The following is a 14,713-nucleotide window of genomic DNA, read 5'->3' on the forward strand; positions in this document are numbered from 1 at the left end:
TGACTCTTGATTTGGGCTCATATCATGATCTCTGGGTCATGAGATCAAGCCCTTCCTCTAACAAAAACAAAACAAAACAAAATTTGGATCAGTTATCCTATAGAGTGCTACAAAGTCTAGATTTTACCAATTCTGTCCCCACTGTGTCATTTCCCTTTGTTGCCCATATTTCCTGTGAACTGATAGAGGCTTGATCAGATACAGGTTTACTTTTTTCCCCAAGAATAATTAATAACTGGTACTTCTTGTTTTATTACATTTTGAGGCATATGAAAGGCTTGCTCTTTTTCTAATAAGGTTAATCAGTGGATTCAGATGTTGTGAGCCTGATCTGTAAAGTTCCCCAGTAGCTTTTTACCTAGTGATTTTGGCAAGCTTTATTCATCTTTGCCCGAATCACTTATTTGTTTAGGAATTGTAAGATGATAATATTCAGTTTGTCATTCTGAATTTATTTTTTATTTTTTATTTTTTTAAAGATTTTATTTGTTTATTCATGAAAGACACACAGGAAGAGGGAGAAGCAGGCTCCATGCAGGGAGCCAGATACAGGACCCGATCCCGGGTCTCCAGGATCACGCCCTGGGCTGAAGGCGGCGCTAAACCGCTGAGCCATCCGGGCTGCCCTCATTCTGAATTTATAAACTAGAGTTCTTCTAAGAAATAACTTTTCCAAAAAAAAAAAAAAAAAAAAAGAAATAACTTTTCCTCAACTAGTTGATTGAAGTAGAGTTCATATAGGAAAGTCAGGGTATATGCTGATACTTTTTATGAGTCCATTTTCAGAATAATGGATTGTTCTGAGAGCCTCCAGAAGTAACAGCTGGTCAAAGAAGGTTTGTTTTCTTTGTTTTTTAGTTTCATTATGAGCACCTAATGTGAGTTTTTGATGTAGTTACTCTATTACAGTTTTTCTTATTGATGCTCAAATTGTCCCATCTTTGACCAATAGGAGTGTATCAAGTTGGCCCTTGCAAAGTTACTTCATGAGCCCAGTAGTCTCAGCTTACTTGCTTATCTCTGGTATGACAGATGCTCCAAGCTCCTCTTGTACATATCCTATTCTAGGCCAGTTATCAGCTGTTTCTTCAAGAAGCTCTGGTTTCTTTTAGAGTAAATAGTGTTTTAAGACCCTACTACCAGGAGTGCATGTTGTCACAAGATTGATCATTTTTTTCTAGCTATGTCTTTCAGGTAGACAGAACTAGGATATATGTTTTTCTGTTGCATGTTTGAAAGAAACTATCATGAATTCATACTGCTACTTCCTATTCAAATTAGAAAATGAAGGCTTTTATTTAACCTCCTTTATCTTATGGATATCTCCATTCTGAGTACTGAGTATCCCAGTTCTCAAAAACACTGGGAATGTTAGACTTAGAATATCACATAATTGCTCATTTGCTTTATCCCAGTGTACACACACAACAGTCTGAGAATGAGTACATCCAACATTGCCAGATGTGATTACCACGAACTGTGTTTTGTTTTGTTTTGTTGTGGGGGTTTTTTGTCCTTAAGGTTTATCTGAGTATATACAGTCAGTTGTTTTAAAGTCCCTTGGAATACTTTCCCTCTGTACTTAGTTTAGTTACTACTCTTTTTGATGTTTAAATCGGCCTATGTTTTGCTTGCAGGAATGAATGTTCAGCTTGTCTTTTGAGTCTTTTTAACATAACCTAATAATCTTTGATAAATCTTTACTTCCTAGTTAGACAAGCTGTTCCAGGTTTTTTTGCACTTTTCTTGGCCCAGGCCTAGAACCAGCCATCCAAAAAACCTGGTTCCTTTCCGTTGGAAATGGTATTTAGAGACAGTATAGGTGCTACAGTTATGTGCTCAACTTATTTGCTTCTTATTTCCGGGCTTTTCAGTGGCCAGATATAGGAAATACATTTTCGTTTTTTAAAAAACACACATCATTTGTTCAATTTGAGAGTTCCAATTTGAACTTTACATTATTTTACTTCTTTGACTCTATATTTTTTTCCTTATGTTGAAAATCTTGGTTCCAGATGACATTAACATAATTTCTTACTTTACATATATAAACCAAGAACCCACTGTATATACAAGTAAACAATATGTGTGTGTGTGTGTGTGTGTATGTAATTTCTAAGTAACAATATCAATACCAACAGTATAAAAACATTTAAGTTTCAGGCTTTTAAAAAACTGTTCCTAAGATATATCCCACTGGGTATTATTTTAAAGTCACTGAAATAATTCCTTTCTGTGTGCTTAAATCATCAACTTGAAACACAAGTTTATGGACCGCCCTGGTGGCTTAGCGGTTTAGCGCTGCCTTCAGCCCAGGGCATGATCCTGGAGACCCTGGATCGGGTCCCAAGTCAGGCTCCCTGCATGGAGCCTGCTTCTCCCTCTGCCTATGTCTCTGCCTCTCTCTTTCTCTGTCTCTAATAATAAAAAAAAAAGTTTGTTTCATTTTGCTTTTGATTTTTAGGTATTGCTTTTTTTTTTTATTTGTATTTAGTTTTGTTGTATATTTCTATACATTCCATAGTTCTAAAGTAAATCTTAACAGAAAAATCTAGCTTTTCTCTGTCCTCTCCATTCCCACCTACATAGATCATTTTCATATTTTTTTTAAATATAAGCAAGTATGTATGTGTCCCTCCCTCATTTCTTACTTTAAAAAGTAGCTTATTGTACTGAGTAGTTTGCATTTTCCACTTACCAATATATTTAGAGAATCTCCCTTTTTTTTTTTAAATGAAGCAGATTGCTCATGACTGTAAATACATAAGAATTGTTTTCAAGTTGAATCGAGGTTGTTTGCACAACTAAAGATATTTTAATTGTTTCCAACTGACTTAGAGATGTCAGTGAAAATATTAACTGAAATGTAAGCATAGTATCCCTCAGGCCTAATTCGGAACTCATTTCTCTCTATACTTCCCTTTTGGTATTTTCACAAAACTCATTTTCTTATATACCATCATTATACTGATGATTCCTTGTTAGTATATAGGTAACCCAGAACTCAGAGCTCCACCTTGCATAAACCATTGGTACTTAGCTTACATCTGCACTTGGATGTCTCCTGAAACATTTTAAACTTAACACGTACAAAACAGAACATTGTGTTTCCCCCCAAAAAATTGTGCTCTCCCTACTCCCACTCCCCAGCTCTGCATTTTCTACAACTTATTTTACATCTTGATTGATTGATTCATTCATTCATTCATTCATCACTTTTCATATCCAACCCATCAGCCAATCTTGATGAATTTATCACCAGAATGTATTTCCAATCTGGTTTCATTTCATCTCCTCTTTCTCCATCACAAGCCGGTGTGACCTTTCTATTGCATGTGAGTTCTCTACAACCTAGGTCTCATACTCATCTCAAGGTCTCACCTCTGTCCTCAGTCCCTCCATTCCTCCATCCATCCTGATCTTTCAGTATCTTAAAAATATCAGGGTCATTTCCCTCCCAGATTTTGCATTGCTGTTTTCTCTGCCTAGAATGCTCTTTCCCCCACTATAGTTCTTGACTTAAATGTCATTTACTTGGTGTCTTTGTAATCACTCTTTCTAAAGGAGAATTTTCAAAATTCTTTGTTCCTGATTGGTTTCTTTTATAGTAGTACTTATTACAACTTGGAACTTTTTGTGTTTTTTGCCTTTAATCTGTCTCCGTCTCTGGAGGATAGGAACCCACTCTGTCTTATTCATTGTTGTATCTACAGATGATGAAACATTATAGACATCTTAATAGGAACTCAATAAATATTTGAAGAAAATGTAGAAGTACTGTGGAATTTCAAAGTAGTTGCAATATACTTGCTCATGTAGAACCCACTACTTATTCATTCTTCAAATCATTCCAAAATGGCTGGAAATATTATACAAAATATAAACAATGTTAGCTAAATAAATATGTGTGTATGTATTGATGAGGGTAGGAAGCATGTAGTTAGTCTTCAAAATACATTTCTAATATTTTCTTTCCTAGCGATAGGCAGCATATTTGGCTTTGAGCTTAACAGGCACTGCAGAATGGTTTCCATAATCTACAGAACCCATAAGATAAAAAATTTTTGAGCTCTTTCCGCGCCCATAATGGTACACATTATGTACCATTACACACTTATTACAACTTGGAACATGTATGTCCTGGCAGATGCTCTCAAGAGCATTAACACTGATGAAAGGAGTGCCAGGTTCTTACTAGGCCATGCCCAAAGTCATTACCTAGTTTCTAACCTGGATGATGAAGCATGGTCACTTGGCTAATTTGAAATCATTGATTACAGAGCTGAGAAACTCATGAAACTCATGAGCAGGTTAAACAAGCATGGAATGATCAACCCCAGATTTTATGTACAAATCAAAGATCTAGAAAAATGGCATAATATTCTGTTCCTCTCCTACCAGTTTGGTTTCATTATACTGACAACCTAAGCTGGCCTCATGGACCATGAAGAAACAAGACAAAAACCCACAGAAGGGAAAATCTGGCATTCTTTTTCTAGTGATATAACATATACATGCAAATTTTTAAAAAATCATTTGAAAAGCATGATAGAGTTGGGCTAGAAACTGCAATAACTCTTTTATTACCTTAGATTTCACCCTAAGATTATTGTCAGCAATAATTAGGAGTCTTATTCTAAGATCGGTGAAACAGAAGATACAGAATACTCATAAAGCAAACATGAACACCGCTGGAAAGACTAGGATATGAACAGATGGTAATGTCTGTTTTAACACTGTATAGATTAGATTTTGAGCATTAATGTCAGAATCACCATAAACAAAAGTCCAACGTACTTATGTTCACTTTGAATTGGTGTTTAAGCAAGTAAATACACGTTGTGATAGAAACATTTCCTTTTAACATTCTTTGACAGGACTCTGACTTGAAGAAAACAGTGGACGAAAGTGCACGGATTCAAAGAGCGTACAACCACTATTTTGATTTGATCATCATAAACGACAATCTAGACAAAGCCTTTGAGAAACTACAAACTGCCATAGAGAAGCTGAGAATGGAGCCACAGTGGGTCCCAATCAGCTGGGTTTACTGATGATTCAATAGGTTCATAATGGAAATAAAACTTTTTAAAAGTGACTGCAAAAAATAAGCCTTCTACTGAGAAAATACATGCACAGAAGATATCTGCCAAGTTCAGGCATTTTTATTGTGTAGACTGAAATACCAGTACACTATTCTGAATTTTTATATAAAATGTGGTTGGGAAGGTGTACTAATATATAATTTATCTTAATTTTTCTAACTTTTTATGGATAATCTTTCTATTCATACCACATAAAGAAATGCGTTGAAGCATTTTGTATATGTTTTGATTTAGTACCCTTGCCTTTTTCATCAAAGGAATTTTCAAATCCTTCATTCTCACATTGGTCTCCCATTTTCACTGTGATAATGAATACTTGAAATAGTTTTGTAAAGCTGTCCTTTAGTTCAGTATTTAGTGAAGGGTCAATTACTCTTATTAGGAAAAAACAGTAGTTATTGGCCTTCTTTCCTAATATAAATTCTTACAGAAGCAGACCCTTCCAAGGTACAGAATGTCAGTACCTTCCAAGTCTGACAGCAGAAGTCTGCTCAACACTACATGGTTTCATTGTTTCAGAGATACATGGCTATCCATTCTAACTTAGGCAGATATATTGTTTTTTTTTTCCCCTTCATTTCCATCTTGAGGGGAAAAGTGAACAGCAATACTTTGCACTCTCATTTGTTGCTATGACAGGCTGAGGCCAAGTGAATGTGTACACAGCAAGTTAGACCATGCAGGCTAAGAGAGTGCCTTATCATGTAACATAGCAAAATGACACATAAAAAGTTGATTTTCACGTGTAGAAATTTGACAAAAATGATCCTACTGCTTTTGACAGGTTTTTACTGGGATATGGTCAGCAAATGTATCATGCCTCTGCAAATTTCTGTGATGCTTTAAAATGCCTCTAAGTTTGCCAAGTGGGGGATTTTGTGAACAATTGGTGTGCTTTTGAAGTGTGATGTGATTGTTAGTAGATTTGTTAAATCTGTTGTGTTGAGAACCAAATCCATTGAACAACTTATGAGATTTGGAAATGATTGTCAGCTGTTTTTTCTATATAAAATATATACATTATATAATATGTACATTGTATGTATTATATAATATATATTATGTAAGGCTTTATATATTTTTTTTACGTTTCTGTTAGGAAATACACCTTTTGGTTTAATAGAAAACAGCTCTTTAGATGCATTAACATATTCAGATTTTAAAAATTCATCTCAGTTTAATATCTTCCTTTAGGATTCTTGGATGGTATAAATTCTTCCTCAAACATATGTACAGATGTAGCTCATCATTAAACTAAGTTAGCCATGTTTTCTATTGCCAGTTTTTCACAGGAACAGTATTCACACCTACAGGGTTAGGTGCTTGTGATCATCATTGTCTGTGTTAGACCAGGCACCTGGTTGTTGAATTTGTTGTCTCCTCAACCGAGCTATCACCTGGAACACCAGCTAGGAAGAGCTTAGAGGGAAGAGAAAATACATGGCAATAAGCACTAATATGCACACATTGCTTTAAATCTTGAAACAAAACATCCAAGTTGCTGTATTGTTAAGATTGGAAATGTGTAGGTATTTTTTTATTCTAGAGTTTCATATCCAGAGCACGAATTCATGTTCCTTGTCCTAGAATAGGTAATTAGTGGTAAAATGGATTATACCCTTTTAATAACTTTGGTAACTTTTAAACCACGTATATTTACATCAAATTCTCGGCTTCTCAAAGCAACCTGAATCAAAGCACAGCGTCATGACTTAGTGTTTCAACACTGTAAATTTTAAGAGAAATTTCATTTCCATGTTCTCAGGAAATGTGCGGTCTTCTGCGGTGTGCCTTCATGCTGCTGCACGGAGCCTCTTTGAACAGCTTTGGGATCATTGTAGCAGCACAAGAAGTTTAATAACCACAAAATATCTCAACTGTCGTGACATAATGGAGATGATTTTTACATCATTAATATTTTTAGCCTTCTCATATGGTATAAGATGCATATTATGTAGAAAATAGTCTACACTTAAAGGATTTCTATTATAAATGGTTTTCATGACTAACTACTTAATATATACTAGATCCTCCATGATATAAAAAGAAATAATGCTGTTTAGTTTATTTCAGTCTAGATGCCAGAACTGAAGAGAATAAATTCAGAAAAGTTCACTGTATCTCAGTAGAGTCATTGAACTTGAAAGTGAAGTCCCATCTGAGTCTGCTGGACCTGGTAGAGCTCTGTTGGGTCAGGGTATTCCAGAGGCCCCAGGGTTCTCCCAAGGCAATGAGAGTATTGTAATCAGTGAAGTGTGAACTTCTCATATGGGAAATATCTAAAATAATTAGCTTTCCTGAAGAGAAAACAGTTTAAAATGATGCTGAACAATTGGTAATAGTTAAGATACACATGCACGTGCATATGACTTCGGAAAACATGTGCCAATACATTAATGCACCTGAGGATTCTTTGTGGACAGAGAGTGTCCACATCAGCATTCAGGGCATGTCTATAGTATATACATATATATTTTTGATTTTCAAATGTACAAATACCAGTAGAGGTGATGTTCCTGGATAAGTCCTGTTACACTATAACTAGTGGAATATATGTGATACATTACAAGTAGAGTTTCACTTTTATTCCAGCCATGTGTTGATTATGCGGTCTTAATTTCTGGTATTTGTATATTATCAAATATCTAATACATCAGGACTTTTACTTTTGCCAATTCTTAACTATACAGTTGCTGAATATAGCTTTCTAAAATAGAAATTCTATCCTAAACCCAGTATGATTACAGCAATAGTAGCCTGAACCCTAGATTCTAGAATCTAGTAAATTTACTTTTAGTAGCTTATCAGGACAAGTTTTCTTTAAAAGAATAAATTGGTTATTAACACAAATTTAGGATATAATGCAAATTAGCAATAAAATACAATAGCATAGCATTATAGATTATGGCCACATACTAACTGCTTTGACCGTACTATCCCAATGGCAATAAAAGATGATCTTTGCTTTAAAAATTCATTAACTATGTACTTACTGTTATGTAAAACAACAAGTGTCCTATCCGGTGGTTGGAGTTGATTTTTAAGATGGATAGCCATGGAGTTAGGTACAATTAATCTGAACTGGTAAATATTTGAACATAAAAGTTTTGAAAATTGGTCAAAATAGTGATTGATTACTTAACATCGTACTTTTATGACTTCTGAAACAACACTCCATTTTCCAGAAATCACAGGCTAGGGAGCCAATAATTTTGTAGTAATAAATCTTTTTACTAAATATGGAAAAAGAAATCCTGAACTTTTATGTACATATATAGGTCATTTTTTAAATGTCTGAGTCACCATATATATAATATATATATATAGCCATATGTATAATATGTAACATTCTCCCAAAATACATGAATAATAAAACTAAATATGTTCACCCATGTAACTATAGCTAGTGTTCTTAAATGTTTACTCCAAATTCTTAGACATTCTGAAAGTTTTCACATTGTTTTATAAGGCTCTAGTTTTACTTTGAGGCAGATACTAATCTCCTTTCTGAAAAATATGATGAAATTAAGCTCAGAAAATTATTATAACTTAATTTCCCTAAGCAAAAAAGGACAGAGTTCTAGATGGCAGCATCTTGGGAAATAACTTATTTTAAACTTTCAAATGAATTTGTGATATGGTTCAGGCTTAGAGATTATGGTAACTGCCCTCCTCTTGTTCCAATGGATTTGCTGTGAGAATTCATGTAATAACATCTGTAATGTATTTTAAGTTCTTGAGCAAAATTTAGTATCTTAAATAATAGGATTATTGTATATAGTACAAGTGAATATTCACAAGCTTTTAAGAATATAGTCAACTAATAAATTCATCATTTTTTGAGTATACTCTGTATTTGAAGAAGATAATTCTATAATTCTTAAAAGGTAAGATTGTTTTTGAATTACATTTTTGTTAGCTTCAAGTTTTATTCATTTTTTAGTATTTCCCATAATTCATTATGTTACTTTTTGTATTCCTGGAATGGTTTAGTGCACAGAATCAAAAATGAATCTTTAATACACTAAAAAGTGAAACAATGATATCTCATTTCTAAGGTAAGAACTTTAAAGCATGGTTTGTACCACTTTTGCAGTACATTGCACTACTTTCTTTAAAAATAATCTGTTTTGTTAAAAATAGAGATGGTGTACTACTTCTACTAATTGAGATTCTGATTCTGACCATGCGACCTTTGATAGAATTTATATTTTCCTTTTAATATTCCACCAGTTGAGTAAGGCTAGCTTATATATTTGTCTTCACCTTAAATTACAAGAAGTAATTTGTGACTCTGATGTGATAAATGCTAGACTGAAAAATCCTTCTTAGGCTACTTTTATGTGTTTATTATACATATTCACTTATATTGAGGTTGCTTATCTTTTAGTTCTTTTAAAACGTTTCTCTTTCAGAGGTAGCATAATAAATGGTACACACCTTTCAATAATTCTACCTCCAGTTTCAGAACAGCTCTGAGGAGGGTCTGTTGTTCTCTCTTGTGACCTTAGGAGGTCCATGTTCATTGAGAATCCACTCTTAAAGCCAAACCTTTAACAAATTCTTACATCAAATGAAATGTGAGCAATCCAGTACTCTGACATCCAAGGCATTCTGATCTTTGCCCCTTAACTCTCCCTACCTTAGTTCTTATGCCTGAAATTTATCACCACAGCCCTAGTGTTTAACCGATGGTATTAAGTTTTAAAAGTGTCTGTTTCTTTATAGGGAGAAATGTTAGCTCCAGTTAGTGGATCTTGAATCCAACATGAAGACCTCTTAGTTGCATTCTCTTTCTAATTGCTTCACCGCCGTTGGCCGATAACGCAGCGCTGTGATAAATCTGACTTGCCTCCACACACCAGAATCAGCCAGAAGTGACAGTTCTTCCCTTTTTCTTTTTTTCTTTACTAGTTTTTACTGTTTTCTAATTCCCCGCCAAACTGAATGAACACCTCTAGAGTGAATATAAATGCTGCTACGTACTTGGGAGGGTGAATGATTCAATGCTTATAAACCTGTCTTGAGTCCCACTGAATAGGTATTATTGCTTCCACAAAGCAGAAGCCACAAGGTCTTATTTTAAAAGTTGGAACTAGATGTCTTTGTGCACTTCAGCAACAGCAAGCTGGAGGTAGAAACTTATAAATACAACAGGCCATACCTGAAATTTGGCTTTCCTCATATCAGTCGAGGTGGCCAGAAGCTTAGAGGAAGTGGAAAAAAACAGAGCATTCAAAACTCCTCAGCTATAAATGATCACTGTCAAAGCAGAAGTCTTCACCAGTTAAAATATGTGGTTTTCATCTTAAATATGAGAGGCAGGCAGTAGTTTAGAAACATTGCTTTGAAGACCTAAAGCTCGTTCTGGTAAACATGGTCCAAATGAGGAATGCCTTCATAGTTTCAGGTGGAACCAGGTTTGAGGAATAGCTCATCTCTAACTGTAATTTAAATACAAGATAAATATTCCTTTGGCCATGTGTACACTTTTAAAAAGAACTGCCAATTCCTGTTTCTTTGGTAACATTGATTTTTAAGGAAGTGGGATCTAGGGTTTTGCTGGAGAAGAATGAACACTAGGGTTCAGCAGCAAGTGTAGTTTTCTGCATGTTGAGTTCTCTTAGAGCCTGGTGAGTATTTGATGTAAAAACCTTGCTTTGGGGATTTTTTTTTTCCATTTCAGTTTGGTATATCTTTAATTTTTGAACACAAATGCATGTTCTTTTTAACCTCTAGTCTTTGAAATAATTGTAGAACTTTTTTTTTAATGGAGGGCAAAATGCTTGTCAGCAATCTAAAATTAAAAGCTGTACAAGCTGCTAAAGTTATGTTTCTGATGAAAAAGTTTAAAAATAAAATTTAATTGCTACTGCTTTCCAAATAATTGTACTACTAGTTCCTGTATAAAAGAAACATCACTGCTGTCCTTGTAAAAATAAAACTTTCCTTACATTACAATTAAGTACTGATTTTTCAGAAACTGTCCCTATAAATTTCTTTTCACTTATTTCCATATGCTGTCCTAAACAAAAACTATTGAAATGTTCAACATGTGAGATTGTATATTCCAAGTAAAATATTTTTGTATATATAAAAATAAATATTTAATAATTGCAAAAATGTAGTGTTTCATTTATAGATAGAATTAAGGTTTAGAAATCATAAAATATGGAGGATATCTGATTAGCTTTTAAATGCTAATAATCTTTTTTAAAAACCTGTAATAACATTTAGTTTTTCCACCAAAATAAATATATAAATTTTTCACCTGCTTCTCTTCTTTAACAAGGAAACCCCCTAATTATTGTTTCCTCTATCCCAGCCCAAGCCATTTGGTGGCTTTCAAAGGTGATGTACTCAAGGAAAAAATGTCAGAAACAGGGAAGATTAAAATATAGGAACAAGAGAAGGCTTCTATGCTTAGATGGCATGAGATACTAGGACCAGCTAGCCAAGCAAGAGAAACCCCGGTGGGAAAGACAACGCCTGCTGTGGCATAGCTCGGTCCTGAGGCCTGCAGTGGAAAAGGGAGGTGGAACCATCAGGCTGGCCAACAGGTGAAGGCAACTGTACTGTGGGTGAGTTTGGGAAGCTGGTTTCCAGAAAAGGTACTTTGGAACTCTTTCTCAGGCTAGTTTCTGGGATTCCTTACCTCATCCTTCAGAAATCACTAGTCCAGTGTACTTTCATGTCTCCCAAAGAATTAGGTTTTAGATTGTTCATTCTTTCATCTATACTGTCAGTTTTCTCTCACTGCAGTAAAAAAAAATTACCACAAAAATTACCAGATTAAAACACAAACTCTTTAAGTGGGAAATCCAACACAGATCTCAGGAAACTAAAATTGAGCCATTTCCCAGGGCCTGCCCTCACTCTTACCACAGGAGAGAATCTGCTTCCAGGCTCCTGCAGGTTGTTGGCAGATTTCATTCAGTTCCATGCTGTTGTAGAACTGAGGTCTCCACTTCCTTACAGGCTATCATGTGGACTGCACTCTTGTTCTTGAACTGACCTTCCTCTGTCTCAGAGCCAGCAGCAGCACTGAATCCTCTCTATGCCTCCTCTTTCCTGCATTTTCTTTGGCCGAGTTTCTCACTGCTCTTCTGCCTTCTAAGGGCCCACCCAGATAATCCAGGATAATCTCTATCTCAAGGTAAAAAACACCTATGAAGTCTCTGTTTGGCATAGGGTAACATGTTCACAGGTTCCAGGGATTATTACATCACAAACACCTGAGGGACCATTATAGGCCCACACTACACTAGTTAATTGTTTCTTCCTGCATCCACTTGTGAAAGAGAAATGGTCATGGAAACATCTGAGTGAAGGTGGTTTTTATTTTGTTGTTCTGGGAAATATTACTGTTTTCTAGGTATCTGTTTACAAATGTAAATTTACAGGTAATAATCGTATATAGTGATGAGGATACCAGTTACTTAGAAGAGCCTTTTGGAAGCCCCAATCAAGCATGCCCAGCACTACTTTTCCCACCACATGACAGTGGGGTCTGCTAAGGAGTGGCAGTACCTGGGGGGCTGGGAACACCTGTAGCAGTATAAGGCTACATCCTTTAAAATTGCAAATTTTTAAAACACAGTCCAACTGGGCAGCTGCCTGATAATTGTGAAAAAAGACAAATGCCTTAGTTGCCTGTTTGATAAAACCTAAACTTTTGGCATGTGCTGGGATAGCATCTTGTCTTTCTGCCTAAAGCCAGTCTTTAGTTTTTCTTGCTTTTGGGTTTTTTTGGTTTGACTTATTTTCAATTTAGAGGCTAATATATACAAAATTATAATGGGAATAGAAGGGTAACCCGTCACACAACCTCTTGTCCCAACTTCTAAATCCTCTCCCCAAAGGAGCCTCCCACTGCATTGTGATACATATGTATCTATTTTTTACACAAGTAGATTCCTCTTAGGAAATCTGTCATCAATTTGTTGTTTATAAAACTTATTTCAGAAAGACAAAAAGGCATATATAGTGCCACAGTTGTAGCACAACTATTTTCATGTTTGCAGATTGCTTTCCAGTTTGTTATAAGGTACATTTTATGTTGCTGCCACACAGTGTACAACTTTCCTTTTTTCTTCTCATGTATTATGAGTATTTGCATAAGATTTAGTCTCATTTTTAACTGAGGTGATGAAAGGGTTATTTTGCTTCATTTCTTCTGTGTTAACGTTTATTAAAATCTGAAGAGCAGAAAAGGAATAGATGATGTTGAGGTAATAAAGTGCTGAAATACCTATTTCCCTTTCAATACCTATTTCAATACCTATTTCTCATCCTCCTTGCTCTTAAAGTTAGACCAAATTCTAGGAAGAAGTCTTAAATACTTTTTGCTAAGGTAAAGTGGTTTCAGATTCCCAATGGATAGTAGCAATGGAATCAGGCATTTAGAGAGACAGTACAAGTTATTTGTGGAAGAATTTCAAAACAATTAAATGCAAAATAAATATACACAGTTCACAGTTTCCTTTGATACAGTATCTATTTTATAAATTAAAAATCCAGAGTACGTGGGAAATCAGCATTATTCTAGACATAGAATTGCTATGTTCATTAAAGCATGACAAAAAAAAGTATGTAGCTAGACCCCTAAGGAGAGGTGTCCTGCTACTATTTTAGTATAATTTTGTTTAGCAGAATATATGTACTATAGTAGCATTTACAGTTCATTTGTCAATCAGCACATCTAAAACACAGACTCTTCTATAAAGAGAAATTGTCTTCCTATAGCATTCACAATTTAAAATGAATTTTTGGGTCAAAGTGTCAGACTCCTTTGTTTTTGTATAATAGGTAAGTGGACCCATTTTGCTGCAGAAAAAAAGTCTGACCATTTACTAGCTTAAAATTCACAACCCACCTCCAGCTCTTCAGGTGCTGGAATCTAACTTAGAGCCCTGTTCTAGTGACCCAGTGTCTAATGAAAAAGTGTTTACTGAGTACCTGGTGGCTAAACTCAGTAGTTACTTAACAATGCTGAGAAATACCCAGCCTTGGATGATAACATGTATTTGTAATTCACATGTTATTAATGTGCTCTGCCTAAAGCACAGAGTCCATTCAGGCTTATATAAAGAATTAGTGGGAGAATGTTAGGGTCCTTCTGGGTGACAACTTTTACAGATGACTGCAGTCTTTCCAAGTTCATGTCGGCTAAGGCAAACAAACGCTGCACGATCATAAACCTTTCCATATCTTTCAGAGGAGCCAAGTCTGGGTTTTCAAGATCAGATACTCCATTATCAGAGAGAGCACGGAGCTGAAATGACACAAACATATCACTTAAAAATATTACAGAAAACCCACATAGTTGAATACTAATGCACTTCTGGATGATTATGGGGAAAAAACTGTTAAGGGTTTTTCATTTAGAGATTTAAGATATAACAAGATCTGTTTCTCCCTCTGCCTAATTTTTCCAATTTGCCTGGAGTTCTGACTGAATCCCCACTTTCTGAATTCTACCTTCTGCTAGATCCCTTAACTTTAGGAGATTAGAAAGTTCAGAATGTAACTTTCCCATACAGTATGTATGGTTTGATTTTTTTTTAATTGATATTTGAATTTCTTATATAGTCACTTGATCTCAAATG

At 35.1% G+C, this 14,713-nt stretch overlaps 2 protein-coding genes across 7 annotated transcripts in view; one reads left to right on the top strand and one right to left on the bottom strand.

The window, feature by feature from the left end:
* Nucleotides 1-5,098, top strand: part of PALS2 (protein associated with LIN7 2, MAGUK family member) — a 107,063-nt gene extending 101,965 nt beyond the window's left edge. For all 6 annotated transcript variants that reach the window (XM_041727668.1, XM_041727667.1, XM_041727672.1 and 3 more), the window contains one exon: nt 4,878-5,098. In XM_041727668.1, coding sequence (XP_041583602.1) covers nt 4,878-5,054 — 177 coding nt within the window. In that variant the 3' untranslated portion in view covers nt 5,055-5,098. The remainder of the gene's footprint in view (nt 1-4,877) is intronic.
* Nucleotides 5,099-12,375: 7,277 nt separating this feature from the next.
* Nucleotides 12,376-14,713, bottom strand: part of GSDME (gasdermin E) — a 71,463-nt gene continuing 69,125 nt past the window's right edge. The window contains exon 10 of the mRNA XM_041727301.1: nt 12,376-14,379. Within this exon, the coding sequence (XP_041583235.1) occupies nt 14,149-14,379 (231 nt within the window). The 3' untranslated portion in view covers nt 12,376-14,148. The remainder of the gene's footprint in view (nt 14,380-14,713) is intronic.

This window comes from Vulpes lagopus, chromosome 13 (assembly GCF_018345385.1).
Source record: "Vulpes lagopus strain Blue_001 chromosome 13, ASM1834538v1, whole genome shotgun sequence".
In the NCBI taxonomy this organism is placed as follows: Eukaryota; Metazoa; Chordata; class Mammalia; order Carnivora; family Canidae; genus Vulpes; species Vulpes lagopus.